Source organism: Lagenorhynchus albirostris, chromosome 20 (assembly GCF_949774975.1).
Source record: "Lagenorhynchus albirostris chromosome 20, mLagAlb1.1, whole genome shotgun sequence".
NCBI classification, from domain to species: Eukaryota; Metazoa; Chordata; class Mammalia; order Artiodactyla; family Delphinidae; genus Lagenorhynchus; species Lagenorhynchus albirostris.
In genome coordinates, this window is record NC_083114.1 from 52,191,951 (window position 1) to 52,213,744 (window position 21,794).

The window sequence follows — 21,794 nt, forward strand, 5'->3', positions numbered from 1 at the left end:
CCCGTTGGAGATGTATTACCACCTTGTCACCAAAAGGACATTACTGGGTAATGAACCCTCATTATCGGACACTAAACATCATGGCTTCAATAATTTGACTTGATATAGGCAGTTTTATTTTAGATTACATAGGCTTCTATAGAAGTGTAAACCAACTGAGTTATCACCATACTACCCCTTAAGCAAACCCTGGGATTTACTGTCCTGATGTCTAGTCTGATGTTGCTACACCCTACGCCGCAAGGCAGTGGAGGGGACAGGGGGATGTCTCCACAGGTCTGGTAGGCAAGAGCCTCCCTGCCCAAAACCTGGCCCTTGGGTCTGTGGTTTTGAAGAGACGATCCTATCAGCACACATAACAAGAGGGATGAATCAAAATGCTACTTCAGAAATTGAGACATGTGATTAAGTGAAAGGACATTTAGACTTTAATGACTAAAGCAGCTACTTGAAAAACCATAGCTTCCCGATGCCTGGACCCATTTTTATCCATACTTTATTTTCCCCTATTCCCATCACATCTGTAGTTACCAAAACCTGTCAACCGGTTAGAGGGGTATAAGAACAATTTAGTGGGAAACTTATAAACACCAAAACATCTGATTGCATCCTGTTACCCGCAACTATTCTGAAACTTTCACTTATAAAAGAATATGCTGAGTCACAGAATAAAACACTGCTTTTACACGGGTCTCAATCTGAAATCCACAAATGCTAGTAAGTCAGTTTTAAAATTTTTAAATTTGTTTCAAAGTTATACCCAAGACACATTGACTTCATAGGAAATCCACTGAGAAATGTCTTTCTGGGCTGAACACCTCTTTCCTTTTAGTCTCCCCAACAGAGCATGCACATGTTAATTACTTTCATTTTGTAATCACTGCTGTCCCGCCACTATACCAAGATCACCTAAACTGTGTGCAGTATTCTGAATGTTCTTAGTTATACCCTAATTTCACTAACTGGGATTTCACTTCTGGGATACGCTGTCACTTGAATTCTTTGGCTACTTTTGAAGATGAAGTCCAAAGAACTCTTAAATGATTCTCCTTTGAAGGGGGTGGTGGTATTTTATAGGCGTTAGCAACTAGCACCTGGGGCTGTGCTCATCCCATCTGGCATCACTGGGAGGCAACCTATAAAACCAGAGAATCGGGCTTCCCTGGTGGCGCAGTGGTTGAGAGTCCACCTGCCGATGCAGGGGACGCGGGTTCGTGCCCCGGTATGGGAAGATCCCACATGCCACAGAGCCTACGCATCCGGAGCCTGTGCTCTGCAACGGGAGAGGCCACAACAGTGAGAGGCCTGCATACCGCAAAAAAACAAAAAACAAAAAAACCAAAGAATCATTTGATGCAGCAGCCAACTAAGAGACTCAAAACTGAGGTTAAATTTAAAGAAAAAACTAGAGGAAAAAAGTGATCCTAGAGGAACTCTGAGCAATCAGTCATTACGCACGTGCGTGCATGTGTGTGTGCGTGTAAGGCACCACCAGATCAATTCAGTGCAGCCTGGTGGTTCCCGATGACTCCCCTTTTTGGGAGACTGTGATCTGAGGAAGCAGAATCTGGCAAGTGGCCAGTACCAGTAAAGAGCGGCCATGAAGTGCTGGCCACATTTATATTCAACCCCCTCTGGAGTCAAACCTACAGGTTCGGGAATTCCCTGGCAGTCCAGCGGTTAGGACTCATCACTCTCACTGCCAAGGGCCAGGGGTCAACCCCTGGCTGAGGAACTAAGATCCCACAAGCTGTGCGGCGCAGCTTAAAAAAAAAACAGAAACAGAAACAAACCTACAGGTTCACTTGGGTCCCACAGAGCAGTCAAGTCCACGCAGAAGCAGGCTATAACCCAGGAGGTAGACTTTCTCACTTGCTAACACGTCCTTTTGCTTTGTTTTACTCCCAGCTATAAGCTGCTTGGACCGGTTTTCAGGCTCTTTAAATCTCACTCCAAATATAGCTTCCTTGGTGACCGAACAAATATGTGACCTTACGTATAAAGAGCTGCACACACCTCCCAACTTCAACAGAAAAAAAAGGCAATCTGTGTCCAGTTCAAGCCTGGCATTTAAATGGGAACAAAGCCCAGCTCCACTCTGCTACTCTCTTGCTCACATGCCAGCCATGCCATTCAGACAGAGCTGAGCGAACACCAGGAGAGCTCCCTGGTGTTAACAAAGCACCTGGAAACCAAATCGCTCTGCTAGTGCCACTGTACCGTCTTTCCTGAATGTCAGGATACGGTGCAAGGGGAAGAGGTCAGATAGTCCTGAAGTGTTCTCACTGCCACAGCTGCCATACAACTGCCATTCCCGTCTGTTTCAAACAGCACATTCATTTTCTTGAAATATATGACAAGCACTCTTTCATTCCACAATAAGAGTATAAACCAAATCTGGGCCACTTGCCCATTTCTGCGACCTCTGACAGCCTGTGCCCTCAGAGCCATTAATCAAGGGGCCTAAAGTGTGACAGGGCAGCCACACCACTGCTTTTCAAGGGGTGAATGCATTAGGACTGGGGTCTTGGCAAGGTATGCACAATTCCCTGTGGAGTCCATTCAGTTCGATCCCTTAGAGCCTGAACTTCTTTTAAGAGCACAGGGCCAGCCCCTTAAGCCTCAGAACAGATGGTTTTCCCTCAGTTGAGATTTTCAGACGGGGATAACTAACCATCATAGGCTTGTGGGGCTTCTTTGGGACACGTAAGAAGAAAGAGAAAGCTTACAAACATGAGAATCATCATCGTTTCACCTGCTTCAGGCAAAGCAGTTCAATTCTGTCTCACTCACTGCAGACACCCGGCGAAGACGACAAACCTAAGTCAAAGTCTCCCTGCCACTCAGCACAACTCAAAGGCCAGGACACGGGAAGCAAAAAGAACACTCCCCCCAAGCCTGTTCCAAAGATCTTCTCTATTACACACACGAGAGAAATTCCGCCTCGGGTCCAGGGCAGCGGAAACGGCACTGCTGCTAGTTAGTGTCTTGTTCTGGAGCATCCTTTTCGGCCTCAAACTGAGGCTGAGACTGTACCTGGCGAGGAGAAATTGCAAAGAAAAACCTATTCAAGAAGATATACACAATCTCTCTCAGGTAGCTCACTTTTAAATCAGGCATTAAAAAAACTTGGGAAACTGAGTCTCAGATATACAAATTCCACACAGAAAGGCCCTTCTTTGCCTTCAGACAGGGATAACTTCACATCATCATGGACTCAGCTCCCACCCCTCAGCCAGCCCGCAGCACTGTGCCTAGCTGTACCCAGCATCCCAGACCCGACACGCTGACAGTTCCTGTCCTTTTAAAGCCAGGGTCTCCCTTAGCACAAAGTGTCTAGCAGCCGAGTATGGTATATACATTCCAGCATCTTTCTGGTGTCAGTAAAATGCCTGAGACAGTGCGGATTACTCCTTTCAGCCAGACCACTGAAGGCCAGCTGCACAAAGGGTACCTGATGCCAAGAGGAATCGACATCAAACAAGGTCACTTCTCCTTCACTCACCTGTGTGCAAAACAATACTGCAGAGCAACCATGTGGCTTTCAGTGCTTTAAGACAGGGATTATAGATCTGCCCTGAGAGCTACTTAAAAACAGCCAGTACTATAATCTTGCTGTCATAAAAATCCCTGAGCTAAAAGTAGATCAGATCATCTAACTGTTCCTCCGTACCCGCTCTTAAACCAGAGCCGTCTCATCATGGCCAGAGGTGGGGTCCAGGAACATGTATACTACTTCAAACCTCTGTAGGTGCACAGCCAGGTTTGAGAAGCACCATTCCTGTTTTTACAAAATGAAGAAATAAGGCTCTGGTGCGGTCAACCTGGTAACAGGCTGAGACTGGAGTCTAGATCTCTCAAGTTAGTCTAACACGGGATTTCAACCTAACACGGGATTTCAACCTTTGGGTGGGTAGCTCTTTGTCGTGGGGGCTGTCTTGCGCACTGCAGGGTACTTCGGGGTACTTACTGCGTCCCAGCGCACCCCGACCCCAAGCTGAGAACCACTGGCCTAACTCAGTAACTAGTTGTTCAACTAACACCTCAATAAAGCTTAATAGTTTCTTTTGGAATAAGCTGTGGTAATTTTGTTACAATCTGGTCGAGACACACCTCTTTACAACTGACAATATTACATCAGTGACATTTTCTAAATTAAAAAAAAAGCTTAATAGTAATAATAACACCCCCCCACCTCCCAAAATCAATTAGCTATATCTTTATGGTTCTTCAAAAACAAAACAAAAAAACACCTAGCCGCGTACTATGGGTGAGTGAACTCATTGTCTCGGTTTACTTACTCAGTAGCAACTCAGGGAAAATATCTACCTCATGTCGGGTTGTAACAAACACTGTGAGGCTGCTTGGCAGGGGTCTAGCAAAGAGTTCCACACCACTTGTCTTATCCAGCCACTAATAATCCTGGAAGACCCACACATCTCAGAATCTAACTGACCAACACTTAAAGGGATCATAACCTATGCAATTCTGTGAAAGAGCTAAAAATCTTACCATTCATAGAAATTTCATCACAAAGATCCTTACACTCAGTATCTTTGAACGATGGTTTTCATGTGACTTTTTTCCAAGTCCACAGCCAACATCTTTAATCTAAAAGAGAAATACGGATAACACACTTCATTCTAACAGAAACCAACTTAAGGTATTGATTCTCGATGGCGTTTAAAAAAGCTGAACCTAAGCGAGTCAGAACTCCTCACAAAAGATGTCCTTTCAGACAGGGATAACTTCAAACCAACCTCAGCTCAACCAGTGACAAAACATTTCCAAATCCCAGCCAAGCAGAGCTCATTTTCCAAGTCTTCCTTTCACCCCTGTATGCAGCGGCATCCACTTTCATTTCAGTGACACCTAGTGGCCCCGACTACGCTGGCTCAGGCCATCCTCATTTCTGGATTCTAGGCAGGACCCTGACGGGACCTCTGTGTCAACCCGGATTCAGAGCCGAACTTCAGAATTGAGACCAGAGCGTGAGGGCGCGGTATGCGGTAGGCCTTCACACCACCTCCCCCTTCTCACTTCTGGTGCCCCCCCAGGTCTTACCTGCATCCATTCTTACTCATTTCAGGGTTCCATTCGCTGGTTTTAAGCTTCAACGTGCACGTCGGCTTCTCACCATCTCTGCAGTTGCCAAACAAAGGCCTGTGGGGAACGAAAACGTGAGCGTGTTAAGGGTCGTCGTAAAACTACGGCCTACGGCTTTCCAAACAAAGTCCACCATCCCCCTAATTACCATCTTTGGAGTTACATAAAAACTGACTGGGGCCGTTCAGCCGCTAACACCCCTGAAGTGAACCGAGAACCGTCCCTGTCAGCCTGCTCCGTGTAAAGACCTGGGGACCTGCCAAGGCCGCGGGGCTGCGAGCTCAGCACGTGGGTGTCTGCAAAGCCGGGGAGGGGGGCGCGGGGGTTGCCCAATACGGAAGGGCCGCTCTCCCCCAGGAGGGCCGCTCCGACGCCAAGGTGGGCTTGGGCTCTCCCCGCTCACTAATGAACACTCGCGCCCTTTGGAAAGCGTTTCCCCAGTTATCTCAGCGAATCCTCCCAACCACCCTACTCGGGGCGAGACCAGGCTTAAGAGTCACCATTTCTCCTTCGAGGAGGGGGCGGCCGAGTGTGCTAGCGCCGTGTCAAGAAAGACCCCGTTTTCCCACCTCCGCAGCCTTACCGCCGCCAAAGGTCCGAGGTTGCCGGCCTAGCTCGGACCAGCCTGAGGCCGCCACGACTTCCCGCCATGAGACCGATGCCGAAAAGAGAGAAGGGCCGCGCCTGCGCGCAAGTCTTCGCGGCAGTCTCGCCGGAACTCTCGCGCTGTTGAGAAAAGGCTGATGGGAAATGTAGTGCAAACATTCGCCGCTGCGGGGCAGCCGCGTCCTCAGCGCGGCTCTGGACCCGGGATTAGATGGTGGCCGCCGCCAGGGACAGTAGAGAGCCCGGGGTGAGAGGCCTGCTCTGTATAGAACCACGGCCGTTAGAAAACGAAGGTGGACTGTCGCCTCGTCCACAAAGTCATTTATCTATTGAGTGAACAGGGTGTCCCTGGCCGAGACTGGGTGGGCGGTGGAGGTCTCAGAAAACTCGAGGGGACTTCACGAGAGGAACGGTTGAGGGAACTGAGGCCCTGCCGGATTTCGTTCTTAATTGCTGTGCGGATTTTATTTGGGGCGGGGCGAGTTCGTCTGGGGTGGTTGGCTGCGTTAGCGAAGAGGAGGGAGATTCCCGGGAAATTGTTCGACGTCCCGCTCAGTTGCTCTTAGTTGGGGCGAGAGCAGTGCGGCACGGGCGCGGCCGGCAGAGGGCGCCCGAGAGTGACGGGCTGGGCCGGGCTCTAAATTACCCTGAACCCGGGGTCTTATCCCCGCGCCTCAGGTCCCGCCGCCCCGCCGCCCCGCCGGGGCGCGGCTTTAATTCCGACAAGGAAAAATAATCAAATTACGAAAAGAACTGAGAATAGTGTAATGCCCTCTGCTATTCCTGAGTGTTGATTTTCAGGTAATCACCCCGGCTTCAGTTTTGAAATAACAAAAGGGCAAAACAACAACTAGAATCAGAGCCAGAGTTTACACCTATTTGGAAATTGGTTTAAACTTGCAAGACCACGAAGCCTTTTCTGTATTACCTTCTCCCCATGCTCATCAGCCCTCAGCAATGATCTCAGTGGCATTTAGTCTGGATTAAATTGTTCTGTTTATGGTAATACACTGTGGGTACTTATTTTCAAGTTACCACATTTGTTAATGTTTGCCTCCCTCAATTGGATTGTGAGCTCTTCAAGGCAGAAGTCTATTTTAATTTGTTTTTTCTTTTTAATTTCCTCACAGGCCTAGTTGGTATTCCACTGCCTCTGCTCACAGTAAGTACTTCACAAATATAATCATGAACTTAGCAATAGCTTCTATCGTGTGAAATTGGCCCTTACGTTTCTCTATCTTACCCTTGAAGACAGATTATTTTGTATAATACCGAAAGAAAGAATGGGGTCTCTCCCTGCAAACTAAATTCCTTTCATCTCAGACCCTAAGTGCGGAATTTGCCAAAAACTGCTTGTGTGGGCAGGTGATCTGCAGGCAAAACAATGATGATAGCTAACACTTCATAGCACTTACTGTATGCCACTCACTCCTTGAGTACTTTACGGATATTAATTCGTTTAATCCTCACCACTGCACAGTGCAGTGTATTATCACTACCCCCTTTTTACAGATGAGGAAACAGAAGCATTGAAAGATGATGTAACTTGCTCCAGTTCACACAACTAGTAACTGGTGGTGTCAGGGTTTGATCCCAGCCTGTAGAGTCTGTGCTTTCACCACAAAGTTATACTGCACCGTGTGTGTATATATATAAATGGATCTTATATATAAGGGTTTTTGGTTTGGGGGGAAGGGGAAGGAAGAGGGATTTTGTGTGTTTGCATGGGTGGTTAGGGAGGAAACTGGGGGAGAATGATGGGCACCTGTTGCACTGTTTCGAGCCACTTTCTGGCAGGAAGAGTGAGGGTGAGAGCCTGCAGGAGCTGATCAGTGAAAGGCAGAGGCTCTGGGCCCTGGCAGGTCTGTTTTGGGTCCCAGACTAGTTGCCACCCAGTGTGCAGTGAGGGCCATTTGTCGCAGCTCGAGCAGGGCCACTGTGCCAGAGGCCACAGTGTAGCTTTCACACCTGACAGGGCACTTGGTGGAGCAGCAACAGGCTCACGGCGGGTGGCGGTGTCACGGGCTGCTGGGCTGTGGCCAAGCGGCCGGAGCAAAACGCAATGAGAGGCCTGCGTCTGAGCACACGTCAGGTGCACTGCTTAGGCAATCCAGAAATAACTGAGAAAGACTTCAAAGAAGGCACCAGAATTCCTGAATGAGCTGGCAAGGGCTCAGAGCTGTTGAGACCGAAACGCCGAGGCCAGTGTGACTTCATTTGCACTCGTTGCTGGTGAGGTCTAGGACGTTTGAGTTTTACATTATTCAAGGCCGGCGTAGACCTCTATTTATTACACGGAAAGAGTCACACAGTCTAGTGATAAGTGACAGAAGTAGATCACAAGCTGAACAGGGCAAGAGTCCCCAGGGCCGTTCAAGGGACCTCGACTCTGAGTGCAAAGGGGAAATCTGGTCAGCTGGCCTGCTGGGCTCAAGCGGTCAGCTCACTGAGTTCCAGTCACTGCTAGGATTGAAGACATGGTATCCGAAACCCACATATAGAAAACAGAGTCTTTAAATATTGAGGTGAATTTCTTAACCTGAAAAGGAATCTTTAATTTTATTAGTAAAAGCATGAGGAGGGTAGGTATATCCCAAGCAGCTGGCTGCTTAACTGGGAGCAGATGCACCAGTGATATCCCGGGAAGTTCACCCGTGTGGCAGGCATTCCTAGTCCTGCAGCTGTCCTTCCTCTGTCTTACAAACAGCAGAGCTACTGAGCAAGCCCCTGCCCTGCCCAAAGGAGTGCATCTCGGCCATAGAAAGCTATTCCCTTTGCCAGGAATTGTTTCAGGAAAGGGTCTGCGGCGCAGTTCTGCCAGGTTTGGGAACGTTTTCTAGTTTTTAAAAACAGTAGCCTCTCTTCCGGCTTTGGGACATCGTGAGGAGATGCCTGAGAGCACCGAAGCCATCTTGTATCCGTGATGCCCGTTTCCCAGCAAGAGCGGAAGGTCTGTGGTGGCAGAGAGGAGAAAAGAGCATGAACCCTTGAAGATGCTTTTGAACTGCTGGAGAAACCAGTCCCCAAACCCCCTGCCTTCAGACCTTTTGTTTGATTCAGAGACACGTATTTTTACATGTTAGTATTTCTGAATGTGGGAGGCATCTTTTGAGCAATGGCATCTTAGTTTCAGTGAAATACAGAGTGTGAGATTTAAGAAAGAAACCACCGTGTTGTTTAAGCCATCTCAAGTTGGGTGTTCTGTTAGAACCAAAATCATCCTGGGCTTCCCTGGTGGCACAGAGGGTAAGAATCTGCCTGCCAGGTCTTCCCTGGTGGCGCAGTGGTTGAGAGTCTGTCTGCCGATGCAGGGGACACGGGTTCATGCCCCGGTCCGGGAAGATCCCACATGCTGCGGAGCGGCTGGGCCCGTGAGCCATGGCCGCTGGGCCTGCGCGTCCGGAGCCTGTGCTTCACAGCAGGAGAGGCCACAACAGTGAGAGGCCCGCGTACCACCAAAAAAAAAAAAGAATCCGCCTGCCAGTGCAGGGGACAGGGGTTCGAGACATGGTCCGGGAAGATCCCACATGCTGCGGAGCAACTAAGCCCGTGTGCTACAACTACTGAGCCCGCGTGCCACAACTACTGAAGCCCGTGCGCCTAGAGCCCGTGCTCCGCAACAAGAGAAGCCATCGCAATGAGAAGCCTGCCCACCGCAACGAAGAGTAGCCCCTGCTCGCTGCAACTAGAGAAAGCCGCACGCAGCAACAAAGACCCAACTCAGCCAAAAAAAGAATCAAAATCATCCTAAATTATATGATCGACATTTTCCGAAATTTTTTTTTAATGATTATTCTCTGGAAGGATGGATCGTGGTAAAATAAAGACAAACTGACACACTCAAATTACCATCCTGAAAAAAATAACAGCTGGTGTCTAGTGTTGACTCCGTGCCAGGCACTGCTCTAAACACCTTTTTTAAAAAACCACTTTATTGAGATCTGAGTGACATACAAAAGCTGCCCATATTTAATGTATAAAACTTGACGATTCTAAGCACCTTCAGTTTGCTATCTCATTTGATTCTCAAAACAGCCCTGTCATTATCCTCCCATTTTGCAGCCAAAGTGCAGAAAGATGAAAGTCATTAGTAAGTAGGGGCACTGAGAACTCAATCTAGCCTCCAAACCTATGGTTTTAACTGCTGTGCTGGATTTCCTGGAAAAATACGCTATGACAGTGGATCATGTTTTGTTAACTCTGGCGATTTTAATTCATCCAGCTAGAAAGCCCATCATAAAAGCATAGAGGATGTTTTCCCTTCAGTTTCTCAGGACTGTGAAAGAGGGCCACAAATCCTGTTCAGGATCTGGGACCATTGAACATAGCTTTAACTTCCTGGAGGAGAAGAAACAGAACAACACGAACCCTAATTACTGAGGATGGATGACCTTGGGTTGCGGTGGATTCTCTCCTGTGTTGACCAATAGCACACACTTCACTCACCTGCTCGGAAGATCTGGTGCCTCTCATAAAATTATTACTTAATGGGTTTTTAAAAAAATAAGTGAATTTGAAGAATAAGTAATATCCCATTGACCTCTTCTGCTGTTTTCTGGACACATCTCTCCTTCCCAGAAACCCTGCCTTCTCACAACTGCTGCAGCACTTTTGCTCATGCTGTTTGTTTCCTTTGCGTTGACATTTCCTTCCCTTCATCCTTCCCTCTGCGTAGCAAATCCCAACTCATGCTTCAGTACCCCCTTGAGAAATCTTACCTGAGGTGCTCGAGCAGTCCCCTAGCTCTTTCCTCAGCGTCCACAGCAGGCTGTTTTGGCACACGCTCTGCTGCTTCGAGCTGAGTAACCCCAAGCAGATGACTTCACCTCTCTCTAAGTTTCCTTATCTGCAACAGGAGGAGGCAGAGGCTCTCCCAAACCCCACACGACGGTCTTAGGACTGTGCACGCAAAGAGTATCTAGCACGCCCGGGCACGAGGGAAGCACTCAGTAAGCGGCACTCTTATTATGTGAACGTACATACTTCTTTTAATGCTCACTGTTTTATGATTATTTGTTTTCGTGTCTGGCTTTTCTACTAGACAGCAAGGCAAGAATCAAGTCTTCGTTCTTGTTTTTTTTGGTTTTTTTTTTTTGAAACTCCTTAAGTCATCTTTTTTGAGGTGTAATTTACATACAATAAAATGCATCCATTTAAAATGTACAGTGCAGTAGTCCAATAAGGAATACACCTATGCAGCCACGACCCCATCACAATTGAGAACATTTTCATCGCCCGGAGATCCCCTTCACACCCTTTTACAGTCAGGTCTCCATACAGCCCCGGCCCCAGACAACCACTGGTCTGCTTTCTGTCACTAGAGATTAGTTTTCCCTGTTCCAGAATTTCATATAAATGGAGTCATACCGTAGGTGCTCTTCTGTGTCTGGCTTCTCTCAATTACCCGTGTTGTGGCTTAGATCAGTAGTTCATTTCCTTTTTAATTACTGAATATCATTCCATTGTATGACTACACCACAACATTTTTATTCCCGTGCATGTTGGTGGACCTTTGGGCTGTTTCCAGTTTGGAGCTATGATGAATAAAGCTGCAATGAACGTTTTTGTACAAACCTTTTTGTGGACATAAGTTTTCATCCCTCTTAGATGACTGCAGGGGAAACTGTCAAACGGGTTTCCCAAGTGCTTTGTGACGCTTACACTCCCCCAGCAACATATTACAGAGTTACACTTGCTCCACACCCTTACCAACACCTGTTATGGTCAGTCTTTAAGCCATTCTGGTAGGTGTGTCATAATGTCTCATTGTGGTTTTAATGTGCATTTCCCCGTTGACTATCACGCTGAGCATCTTTCTGTGTGTTTGTTGGCCCTATGTATACTTTTTTGTGAAGTGTCTGTTAAAACCCTCCCTTTTTGTATTGGCCTATCTTCTTATTGAGTTGTGAAAGTTCTTTATATATTCTGGATACAGGTCCTTTCTCAGATACTTGCTTGGGAGATATTATCTCCCAGTCTTTCCAGTTTTGATCAAGTCCAGTTTATCCATTTTGCTTTTATGGTTAGTGCTTTCTGTATTCTACTGAAAGGATTTTCCTTTCTCCACTGAATCACCTTTGTCCTGTCTTTGGATCTCATTGATCTGTATGTATGTCCTTTGCAAAGCCCCCCACCCAGCACCGTCTTGAACTCTCATCATGTCTCCTCATCCTAGTGAGACCACCGTGGTCTGCGTGGTCTGCCCTCCCCGCGCCGCAGGCAGGGAACTGTCTGAGGCAGACGCTGAGGCAATCATGAGGTCACCGTCCTGTGTGCTGTGCATTGTCAAGTGTCTGTTTCTTATATTTTGCTCAGTTTTCTGGTTGTTTGTGGCAGGAAGTCTTAATTCATTTCTGCATCCCCAGTGCCTGGCACACAGACACTCCATGAATGTCTGTTGATTGAGCGAGCCCTTGTTAGCACCTCCAGACACAGTCCACCAGAGTCTCTCTCTTTTTTTTTTTTTTTGCGGTACGTGGGCCTCTCACTCTTGTGGCCTCTCCCGTTGTGGAGCACAGGCTCCGGACGCGCAGGCTCAGCGGCCATGGCTCACGGGCCCAGCCGCTCCGCAGCATGTGGGATCTTTCCGGACCGGGGCACGAACCTGCGTCCCCTGCATCGGCAGGCGGACTCTCAACCACTGCGCCACCAGGGAAGCCCCAGAGTCTCTTTTGATTGGGAGAAGCTGTGGAGCCCCCAGAGGTCATCTGGTCCATCCCCTGCATCTTAGTAGACAGTTCTTTTCCTGAGGATGGTCATCAGTCCTTTACGTCCCCAGCGCCAGCCCACCTGGATTCAACACATGCCTATTAAATGGGGAGATTGAGGTCCAGAGAAGGAAAGGTCAAGTGACCAGGCAGTGGCTGGGCTGGCAGAACTGGACCTCCCAGGCCAGGATCTTGGTCTTGTACTAACCAGCAGGGCAGGCACTGCCTCTTATCGCTGTCTCATTCCCAGCACCTCACACAGGATTTGTACATTGTAGGCTCCCAATACGTGCTTGTTAGATAGGAGCAAGTGAATAAATGGAATAGTTTCCTCTAATACTTAGTTTAGCTGGCTTCTGCGTGTGATGTTATGTGGGCGTGTGTGTGTTCACAGAAGGATAGGACTGGCCATTCCTACCCAGGCTCGTAGGTCATGGTCATCTGTAACTCTTTTAATTTTCTCTCCACCCTCTAGGCTTAGTCCCCACTAGGGGGCATGTGCATTCCACAGAGAGGGTCTGCAGTTCTAAAGTTCCAGGACTTGTTTCCAGTTTGTCCGTGGATCCCTCTTGAAGCTACCTCCTTGGTCCACATGCCCTGCGCCCTCCCCCTGCAAAAACAAACAGCTCCCCCCTCCTCTAGCTCCGCCTCCAGCCGGGCCGCTGGCTGCCATCGTCTCCCTCCCAGGGGCTCTGCCCCGGTTGAAGGAGGTAGCAGAATGGCAGTGGCAGTGGCTCTCAGTGCTGGCCTCGCCGTCCGTCACCCCTGCCGGTGGCCACTGCTTCCTCCCTGAAGGGGATGACAGATCCTGGAGGGGCCACTCTCCTCCTTCCCCTCAGCTGGTAGACAAGGACTGGCCTTTCGGGACCCAGAGTCTGGTCTGCCCTTGAACCCCAGGTTCCTGAAGAGAGAGCATGTGAATCACCCTGGCAAACCCCGCCCGGCCCACCTGCAAAGGCACTGCTGGGGTGAGGCCGCAGCTCTCGTTCCTTGTGCCTGGAGGACGGTCACCCCAGGCTTTCCTCACAGGCCCCGCTCTGGACTCAGTTCCTTCCTCCCCCGACAGCCTCACAAGTTTTGGCATCAACGTTGCCCAGGCACAGGTCCTGGCTTTGCCACCAGCTGCGCGTGACCTTGAGTGGGTTCTGTGAACCTCACCTTCCATATTGGGTAAATGAGGTTAACAGCAGTTCTTGCCTCATAAGTGAGACAATGCTTATGAATAAAGCTCTTGGTACAGTGCCTAGCACGGAGTAAGTGTCTGAGACCCATTAGCCAGTATTAATAATATGAGTAGTGTCATCATCATGATAGTCAAGTAAACCTTAATATGAGCCACTTGGCTACTCTCCTTCTTTTGAGGCTCACAGAGAAGCATTACTGCCTCTATCTCAAGGTCTTGGGCTTCTTCCTAACAGTAAGGGCCCTGCAGAGAGGCCCTGGGAGCCTGGGGAACCAGTCGGGTCCCCTGCTGCTGTGCTGTGCCATTGTGCCGGCCTCCAATAGATGCCGCGCCCCCCAGTCTAGGACCGGGGCCTGTGCTCTCTGCCCCTGCCCAGGACTATCGTGCCTGTAGACACTCGGTCACGCGTTTGGGATGGGCGGGTACTCTCCCCGGTTGCATCTGCACCCTAGGGTGATGCCAGGCAGCTGTGGCAGCTGCCTCCCTTGCTCCCCCGCCCACCCCTGGCACCTCATTAGCTCTCTGGCCGTGCCCCAACCTCCAGGAGAGCCTGGCAGCGGCCCTGAGCTGCGGCCACAGAAGTAGCAGACAGCACCTCCCCGCTCGCTCCCGGCTGCTGCCCTCGGCCACCCTGCAGCTCCGAGCAGCCTTTTCCCTGTCACTCAGGCTCCCATCAGTAGGGAGATTAGCATTCAGACGGAGGATGGAAAAGAATCAGGACAACCACCTCCTGTCTTCTCTGGGAGCTGAGATTCATTCGGAGAAGCAGAGCCCGTTGCGGGGAAGGTATCCAGGCCAGGACCCTCCCACTGGAGGTTGGGACAGGGTTCTAGATACCGAGAAGCAACAGCGGTGCACTCTGGTACCATCTCACTGGGTGCTGGGTCTTACTAGGTGGCCCCCACCCAGAAGTTCCACCTTCTGCTCTCCTCTCATTTGTTTCAGGGTTGCCCGTTGCCCAGCTGGTGTGTATGTGGAAAGACAGGCCAGGAAGGGCTGTGGGGAGGGGGTGAGGGACTCTAGCTGTTCTGAACCTACTAACTGTTCTGAAATGACTAACTGTTCAGTAATTGACAGTTTATAAACACAATTACACTAGCTTACATATACTGAACACTCACTAAACATGGTAAGCCCTTGACATGCATTATCTAATTTAACACTACAATAATCCTGTGAGAAGGTTTACTGTTATCTCCATCTTATAGATGAGGAAACTGAGGCATAGAGACGTTCAGTAACCTACCCAAGGCCACAGAGGTAGGACGTGGTGGCGGCGTCAAGATTTCAACCAGGTGCCCTGACTCGGGGCTCCTCCCTCTCAGATCCTTTATCATCATTTCATAAGAGCCCACACCCCGGACCAAGAGTGACCCAGCTCTGTCTCTCGAGTTGCCCTTAATCCCCCCCTCCTGTTATGGTCAGTCTACCAAGCCCCTGAACTTTCCTGCTCCCATTTCCAAGCAGCAGCTCTTTCCAAGGAAATGGGAGGGGAGAAGGACTCAGCCTTTTGGGAACATTGGGTCCACCCCCAGCATGGGCTTCCTACCAGCTGCTGTGACAGGAGATGGTGGGCCGAGGAAGGGGCGCCTCGGTCCCGGGCAGCCTCCCGTAGAGGCTCTCTAGGCCGAGGGTGGCAACTCTCTGCAGCAGAAGCTGCCAATGTGCAGACTGTGCAGAGAGCCCAGGGGTGGGAGAGCCCTGAGAAGAAGAGGCGAGCGTGGGCCGGGTGTGTGGGGAAGGTGTAAACACAATCTGCTCCCACCGAAGCCAGCCTGCTCCCTGGGGGAGAGAGCCCCTCCCGCCCAGCCCACATGGCACCCCGGCTGCCAGGGCCTGGGCAGCCTCCAAGCCCAGGCAGACACATCCCCCCACCTCCAGTAGCCCCTTCCTCTTGCTTTCCCTCCCTCCATCTGGAACCAGTCCCCAGAGGAGCCTTCATCTCCTGAGCAGGCTCTTAGAACAGGGCTGCAAAGGGGTGTCACTTTGTGGATGTGCGTCTGGGCCGTGAGCCAGCCCCGGTGCCGCTAGGCGACCTCGGTCTGACAATTCCTCAGCCCAGTGGAAGGAGACAGGCAACTTGAAAATGGCAGAGAGCGGAGGCAAGGATGGAGTGACAGGAATATGGCAAATAGATTAGAGAATGGATGCATACATTGGATCAGGGAGTACAGACTGTGTCCCAGGAACAGTGCGCTCCGGCCCTCAGCCTGAGAGTCCTGTCACCAGGAAGGCTGATGCCTCCCAGGGAGAAAGACATGCTGACGGGAGCTGAGACAGGTGGTCACGAACTCGTGGCCCGCGTCAGGGGTGCAGCTCCTTCCCTTGATGAGACCCTTCCCCTGCCTCCACCCTGCCCTACTTTGTAAGGCTCCCACAGAACCGCCAGGCTCCCTGCAGCAGCCCCCCCAACTCCCCATCACTTCAGAGTGGGTTCCCCGAGTCCAGTCGGCTGCACCTCACCCTTTCCTGCTGTCTAGAGAACTCCCCCAGCTCCTCTTTCCTGAAAGTCAGGGGCGGGGCCCAGCCGGGCAGAGACCTCGTTGCTGGATGGGCAATGGGGGCTGGATGGGGAGGTGAGATGCACGTGGGGGGAGTCTGGGGGGCTTTGGAAGACGAATGGCTGCAAGGCAGCTGGCAGCAGCAGCCTGCAGGGTCTGCGCCTGGACCGCAGGGAGCAGAAGCGGAAATCTGCTTTTCTCTTCTCAGGATCAGGCAGGATGGTAAAGAGAGAGAAAGGGCAGAGCAGCTGGGGGCAAAGGAGGCCACCGCCGTTACCGAGCAGTCAGCAGATTGACGGAAGCAAGTGTCATGCTTTTTCCCTTCCCACATGCTACTGCCCATTTGGGACACGGGCACGCGTGCACACACACACACACACACAGAAGACACACTCTGAGGACAAGCTGTGAGTTGCTTCCATCCAGCTGTAGGCAGACATGTCACAGATCCGAACGGCATTTCCTATTGATCATTTCAGCAGAGCAGCCAGTGGCAGGGTGACCTCTGGGGACCAGGGAGAGGCAAATGTCATAGGAAGTGAGTGCCACCATCGCAAAGTGACACCACACAGCCCTGGACAAGCTGAGCTGCCAAAGATGGGCGGCCAGGCCAGTAAAACCGCTTCTTCCACTGAGCAGCTGCAGACTTGCAGGTGGCTTCAGGGAGGCCTGCGCTGTGGGCGAGAAGAGCATGGGCTCTGGAACCTGCATGTGAGCCTGGGGTCCTCCACTTACTAGCTGGGTGACTCTGGGCAAATCAGCAAAGCTCTCTGTGAGTTTCCTCATTTCTAAACCGTGGACGATAACATGACCAGCCTCCGTGGGTTGTTGCGAGGGTTCAGAGGAGGGTGAAAGGGCAGCCCTTCCTTTGTGAATGTGAACCATCTCTGTCCCTCAGTTCTGGAGTCTCCTCGCCCCCCACTTGTTCCCTCCTCTAGCCCCGGGCGGCAGGGGTTGCCCCCGAGTTAGATGGGGGGACCCCACTGAGTCCCTCTCTCTGGGCCTCCTCAGAGGAAGGGAGCCCGTCCCAGAGCTTGAGCGTCTCTGCCCCTCCCGCCTGCCCAGCCAGGCCCAGCTTCAGAAGCCCCAGAGCCAGGGCCTTGGGGGAAGCGCAGACTGGTGGGTCTGGGGGCCGAAAAGGGGAGTCTACCTTCTCAACGGCTGCTTTCCCTAGTCTCCCTCCTGCAGCTCCTTCCACCACGGTGTCCTTCGGGGGTGGGGGGCACACCAGGATGTGAGCTGAAAGAGAAAACCAAGCCGGGTCGGCGCTCTCTCCCACCCCAGAGCGGGGCCTTGTATTTCAGAGTGGGCATCCCAGAGCACTGCCTCTCCCTGAGAAGTCCTCTAGACAGCCCTCAGGCCCCCAGCAGGACCACCATCCCCAGGCCTAGAAAATGCTGTTGAGATCACACGTAGTTCTCTTAAAACTAACCCTTGCCCTGTGGCCTGGAACATAACAGGCTCAAAGTAGGAGCCGACGGAAGGAGTCCACCCTCCTACCCTTAACCTCCATCGTGACCACAGAGGTGAAGACAGCCTGCTCTGCTCCCACGTGGCCAGGCCTTGTGTGCTCTGTATTCTTCCTTTCTTGTCCCCAGCCCTGCCCTCTCTCCTCCAGGCTGCAGCCCCTGCCCTACCTGCCAGTTGATCCCAAGCCCTGGCGCTGAGCTCCTCCTGAAGAGGCGAGGGCTTACTTCAGCGGTTCTTTCTCTCTAAACAGAAAAGAACACGGAGTCAGAAGACTGGAGGATGACCCTCCCACGCTTCCAGCCTTCCCCTTCCTCCTGCCCCCAAGCCTAGCGATTCACCCCACTATTGAGGAACAGCAACACCCCAGAAGCCAATTGGAATTTATGACTGTGGAACCGGAGAGCAGAACTTTCACGTCTACTGCCCCGCTGGGCCAGCCCTCCGTGGAGCCACCACTGGCAGAAGGGGTTGGTTGGTAGACCAGTTAGCTGGGTCCCAAGGAGTTAACAGGCAACTGCTTCCTTCTGGCAAGGCCACAGCAGACCAGGCCCGGCCAGATGGTCCCAGATTTGGCCTTTTCTCTCCCGACAGGAGGTCCAGGGGCATTTCAGTCGAGGAGATGGACTGCCTGAAGTCAGGGACCTGTCAGTCCCACATCAGCCACAAATTGGGTGGACGACGTTGAGTAAGTCATTTACGTCTCCCTGCCCCTCAGCTTCTTGCACCATTGACAAGAGCTAGAAACACCTGAACTGCCAAACCTTTGGGGCCATGGAGACTTCCGAGTGAGTTAATGTATGAGAAACCCCTGAGGAAGAATAAAGCACTGATCATATAACAGCAAGAGTAGAGCTGGCGTTAACTGAGCAGTTACTCTGTGCTGAGTGCTTTACTACGGTTATCTCATTTAAACCTCACAGAAACCTCACAACCAGTCCGTTATTAATCACAGTTTATACATATGAATAAAAAGATTACATAATTTGCCCACAGCCTCTCAGTAAGAGCGGAGGTAGGATTTAAACTCAGGCTGCCCCGCTCCAGACCCAAACTCAACAGTGAGGACCAGTCAGCATTTGAGGGCCCAGTGATCGTCATTTTAAACGTGTCAGCCCATTTCACCGGTAGCCATAATTAGGCACCATTGTGACCCTCTCAGCTAGCCCAGCTATCGAGGAAGGGCGTCACAGAAATGACTCTGCTTCCTGCACAGGCCCTGGGCTTCCCAGGAGGCCTTCTGACATTCCAAACCTGGGGGAACCCAAGGACTGAGAAGTCAGAGCAGAGACACAGAGAAAGACCCAAGTTCTCGGCTTGCCAACCTTGACGTATTCATGGGGCACACTGAAGGCACATCGCCCACTCCCCGGAAGAGACGTGGGGTGCACAGGCGAGCGTGCCTGTTCACTGTCTTAGCCGTCTGAGCCTCCTTTCAGGGGAGTGAGAGAAGCAGTGCCGGGGGCTAGAAGATGCTGCCACAGCAGAGAATATCACTCTTCAGATAGGTCCCCCACACTAGATGGGCCCAAAGGCACAAATGAACATTTCCAACTGTATGTTCTTCAGAAATATGTGCTGACTTTTCAGTGTCTTCTTGGGCATAGAGCCCCTATCATCAAAGGACACTAGTCAGCGGGGAAGGAAAAGTCCAGAAGTTCCCAATCTTCACCCCTGGTAAAGGCCACATGGCTCCAGAATAGGGAAGAGTTAACTTTCTGGCCACTGGAGACAGTGTCCTGCCCGCAGGGACTGCCCAGCCAATGGCACTCAGTGCTGATGATGTCATGCTCCTCCTGCGCCTTCTATTGGGGACTGGACAGCGAATCCTGCTGGAGGTTCAGGCAGCTCCGCTGCTGCCGAGGCTGGGGGGGCGGGGGGGGGGGGCAGCGGGAGAGGGAGGGGGAAGGGAAGGCAAGCAAAGCAACGCAGAGCTGCTTCTGCCTCATCCCTCTCTCCACTCCCCCTGCACCTTCCAACAGAAGGGACCCTGGGGACCACCCCGCACTAGGACAAGCAAGGCAGAGAAATTTTGGTCCAGAGGAGAAGCTGAGAGTCCCATTCCCAACGGGAGAAAACAGACATTCGGCCTGCCCGCTAGGCATACAGTGAACAGGGTAGCTGGGGTGAGGGGCCAGCGTGGAACACGCACGCGCACACACACACACATACCCACGAACACCCCCGGGGCCTGGGCAGGGACAGGGGACAGCGGCAGCCTCCTTAGCGACACCCTTCCTCCTCCACCCTAGACTCTTCTGCCTTACCTGCCTGAGGACTGGAGGTCTGTTTCCAAGCTGCTGCCCATAACTGCCCCATCTACTCCACTGGGCTCTCTGTGGGAGGGAAAAGAGGCAGGCAGAGCTGTGGGCAGCACCCAGACCCCAGACCCCGCTCCTGCTTTTCTGCAAGACCTAAGCCACATTGGGCTCTGGAACCGGAGGCTGTGGCCAGCGTCTTTGAAGGGCTCCAAGTTCCCCCTACTTCGAGGGGGAACCTCTCAGGGCTCCCTGGCAAGTCCCTCCCAGCCTCCCTGGAGCCCAGGCAGCCCCCGCCCGCCTTCAGCTTGGCTGTAACCCAGCGCAGTAGTTTCTCCCCCACCCCAGCCCATGGCCCAGTCAGTTTCTCACGGTTGGACCCTGTTGGCGAATCGGCGGCGCCAGAGCATGGCCAAGGTGCTGAGCAGGAAGAGGGTAGTGCACATGGCTCAGCTGCCCCATCCCCTCCAGACCGCGTCCGCAGGAGAAGGCCAAGATGGCCCCTGCCAGCTCTCCCGAGCCCCTGCGGTCCTTCCTGAGGCTCCTGCAGGCGACGGATTAGGAGGCTCAAGCTGATTAGTGGGGTCAGCAGAGCCGACCTTGTGAAGACTGATTGACCTCACTGGACCCGGTTGTCCCCCCTCCCCGTGGCAGGGTAAATCGACCTCAGTCTGTTCTGGATGTAGGTATAAGTAAGCCCCGGGCCTGACCCTCAAGGGACTTAGAGTCTAGACAAACGCACGGGCAAGTTAAACATATGACCACCACAGACAGACAGGCTATTCACGGTGCCTACAGAGCACTCTGGGCGTTGCAAGCATCAGGGGAATCTTCAGAGAGGAGCTGGGCTCATCTGTATTTGCAGGAGCTCAAGGAAGGGTGGGCCCACAGACAGAAGACTCCGCCAGGGCTGCAGACGTGAAAGCACAGGGCATGTTCTGGCAACTGGAAGTTGAGTATTGGTGGAGTCAGGATGTCACAGGGGAGGCATCGGGAGGGGAGGAGGACAGGGGAAGAATATAGATGATGAAGCCAGAAAGACAAGGGAGGCCAGGGAGTGAAGGGCTGGCTAAGTGGTTCACTTCTAACCTCTGGACAGCCGTTTCCAAATGTTTCTGATTACATACCTTCTTCAGTAAAAGGCAGAATCTAAGTGTGCACTCAGGAAAAGGGACATATGCATCCACTCATAAATTATATACTATATTACTGTGCAAACTGTATTAGTCCCGCACCAGAGACATACATAAAACTTGTAAAGGGTCAGATCAAAGTGAATAGAATCAAGATTTCTCCTGCTTTCTGTCCACATCCCAGGGGAACCTCTTGGGCAGCCGTTTGGACGGCCACTGCACTGGCTCTTGGGAAGCTATCAGAGGCGGCCCAGGAAGCACGCGGAGCACGGGCCCAGGAAGCACGCGGAGCACAGGCCAAAAGAGAGAACACAGGTCTAAGAGTGGCGTAAGAAACTAAGCCCACGCACTCTCCTCCATCTCTCTCCAAGACCCCCAGAAGAGGGCATTAGAGTTTCCCTCCCTCAACTGAGATCTGAGCGGCAAGAGGCCTCCCGCCCAGGATTCCAGTAATGTACCTGAACCCTGGGCTCCAGCAAGGCCCGGAGCTAGGGCTGTGCCCTAGGGCCCTCTGCTTTGAAATAGAATTTTTAAAAATAAACACGTAAACCAAAGCTGAAGAGGAGAGCTGCCACCTCTTGCCATACTTGAGCAGTGGACACAGACTTGGGAAGGGCAGTGTCAGCAGGGAGTCTTAGGGAGAACTGGACACACCCCACAAGAGCCGTCACATGTGTCACATGTTTCAGATGCTTGCAGCCCGGGTCTGGCCTCAGGCTTCAACTGGGAGTCAGAGGTGGGACCCCCTCCATACCAGAATCGAGCAGCTGCTTGCAGGGTGGGGACCAGGTGGCTCTCAGAGGCACAGTCCCCACCTCTGGTCCAATCCCCTG

The 21,794-nt window shown here is 51.8% G+C and overlaps 1 protein-coding gene and 1 non-coding gene across 3 annotated transcripts; both read right to left on the reverse strand.

Moving 5' to 3' along the window:
* Positions 1-93: 93 nt before the first annotated feature.
* Positions 94-21,230, reverse strand: PRCD (photoreceptor disc component). 2 transcript variants are annotated; one of them, XM_060133716.1, is made up of 8 exons: positions 20,201-21,230; positions 19,838-19,906; positions 17,741-17,815; positions 17,254-17,342; positions 5,690-5,832; positions 5,065-5,163; positions 4,513-4,611; positions 94-3,036 (listed from the first exon to the last, which is right to left on the reverse strand). In XM_060133716.1, the coding sequence occupies exons 1-3, from the start codon at positions 20,272-20,274 to the stop codon at positions 17,794-17,796; spliced, it is 165 nt and encodes a 54-aa protein (XP_059989699.1). In that variant the 5' UTR covers positions 20,275-21,230; the 3' UTR covers positions 94-3,036; positions 4,513-4,611; positions 5,065-5,163; positions 5,690-5,832; positions 17,254-17,342; positions 17,741-17,793. The 2 variants fall into 2 exon arrangements, 1 of the variants encoding a protein (XP_059989699.1); XR_009537498.1 differs by lacking the exons at positions 19,838-19,906; positions 20,201-21,230 and adding an exon at positions 18,896-18,910.
* Positions 3,138-3,221, reverse strand: LOC132512426 (small nucleolar RNA R38). Its single transcript, XR_009538155.1, has one exon. It is a non-coding gene; the product is annotated as a small nucleolar RNA R38 (small nucleolar RNA).
* Positions 21,231-21,794: the final 564 nt, after the last annotated feature.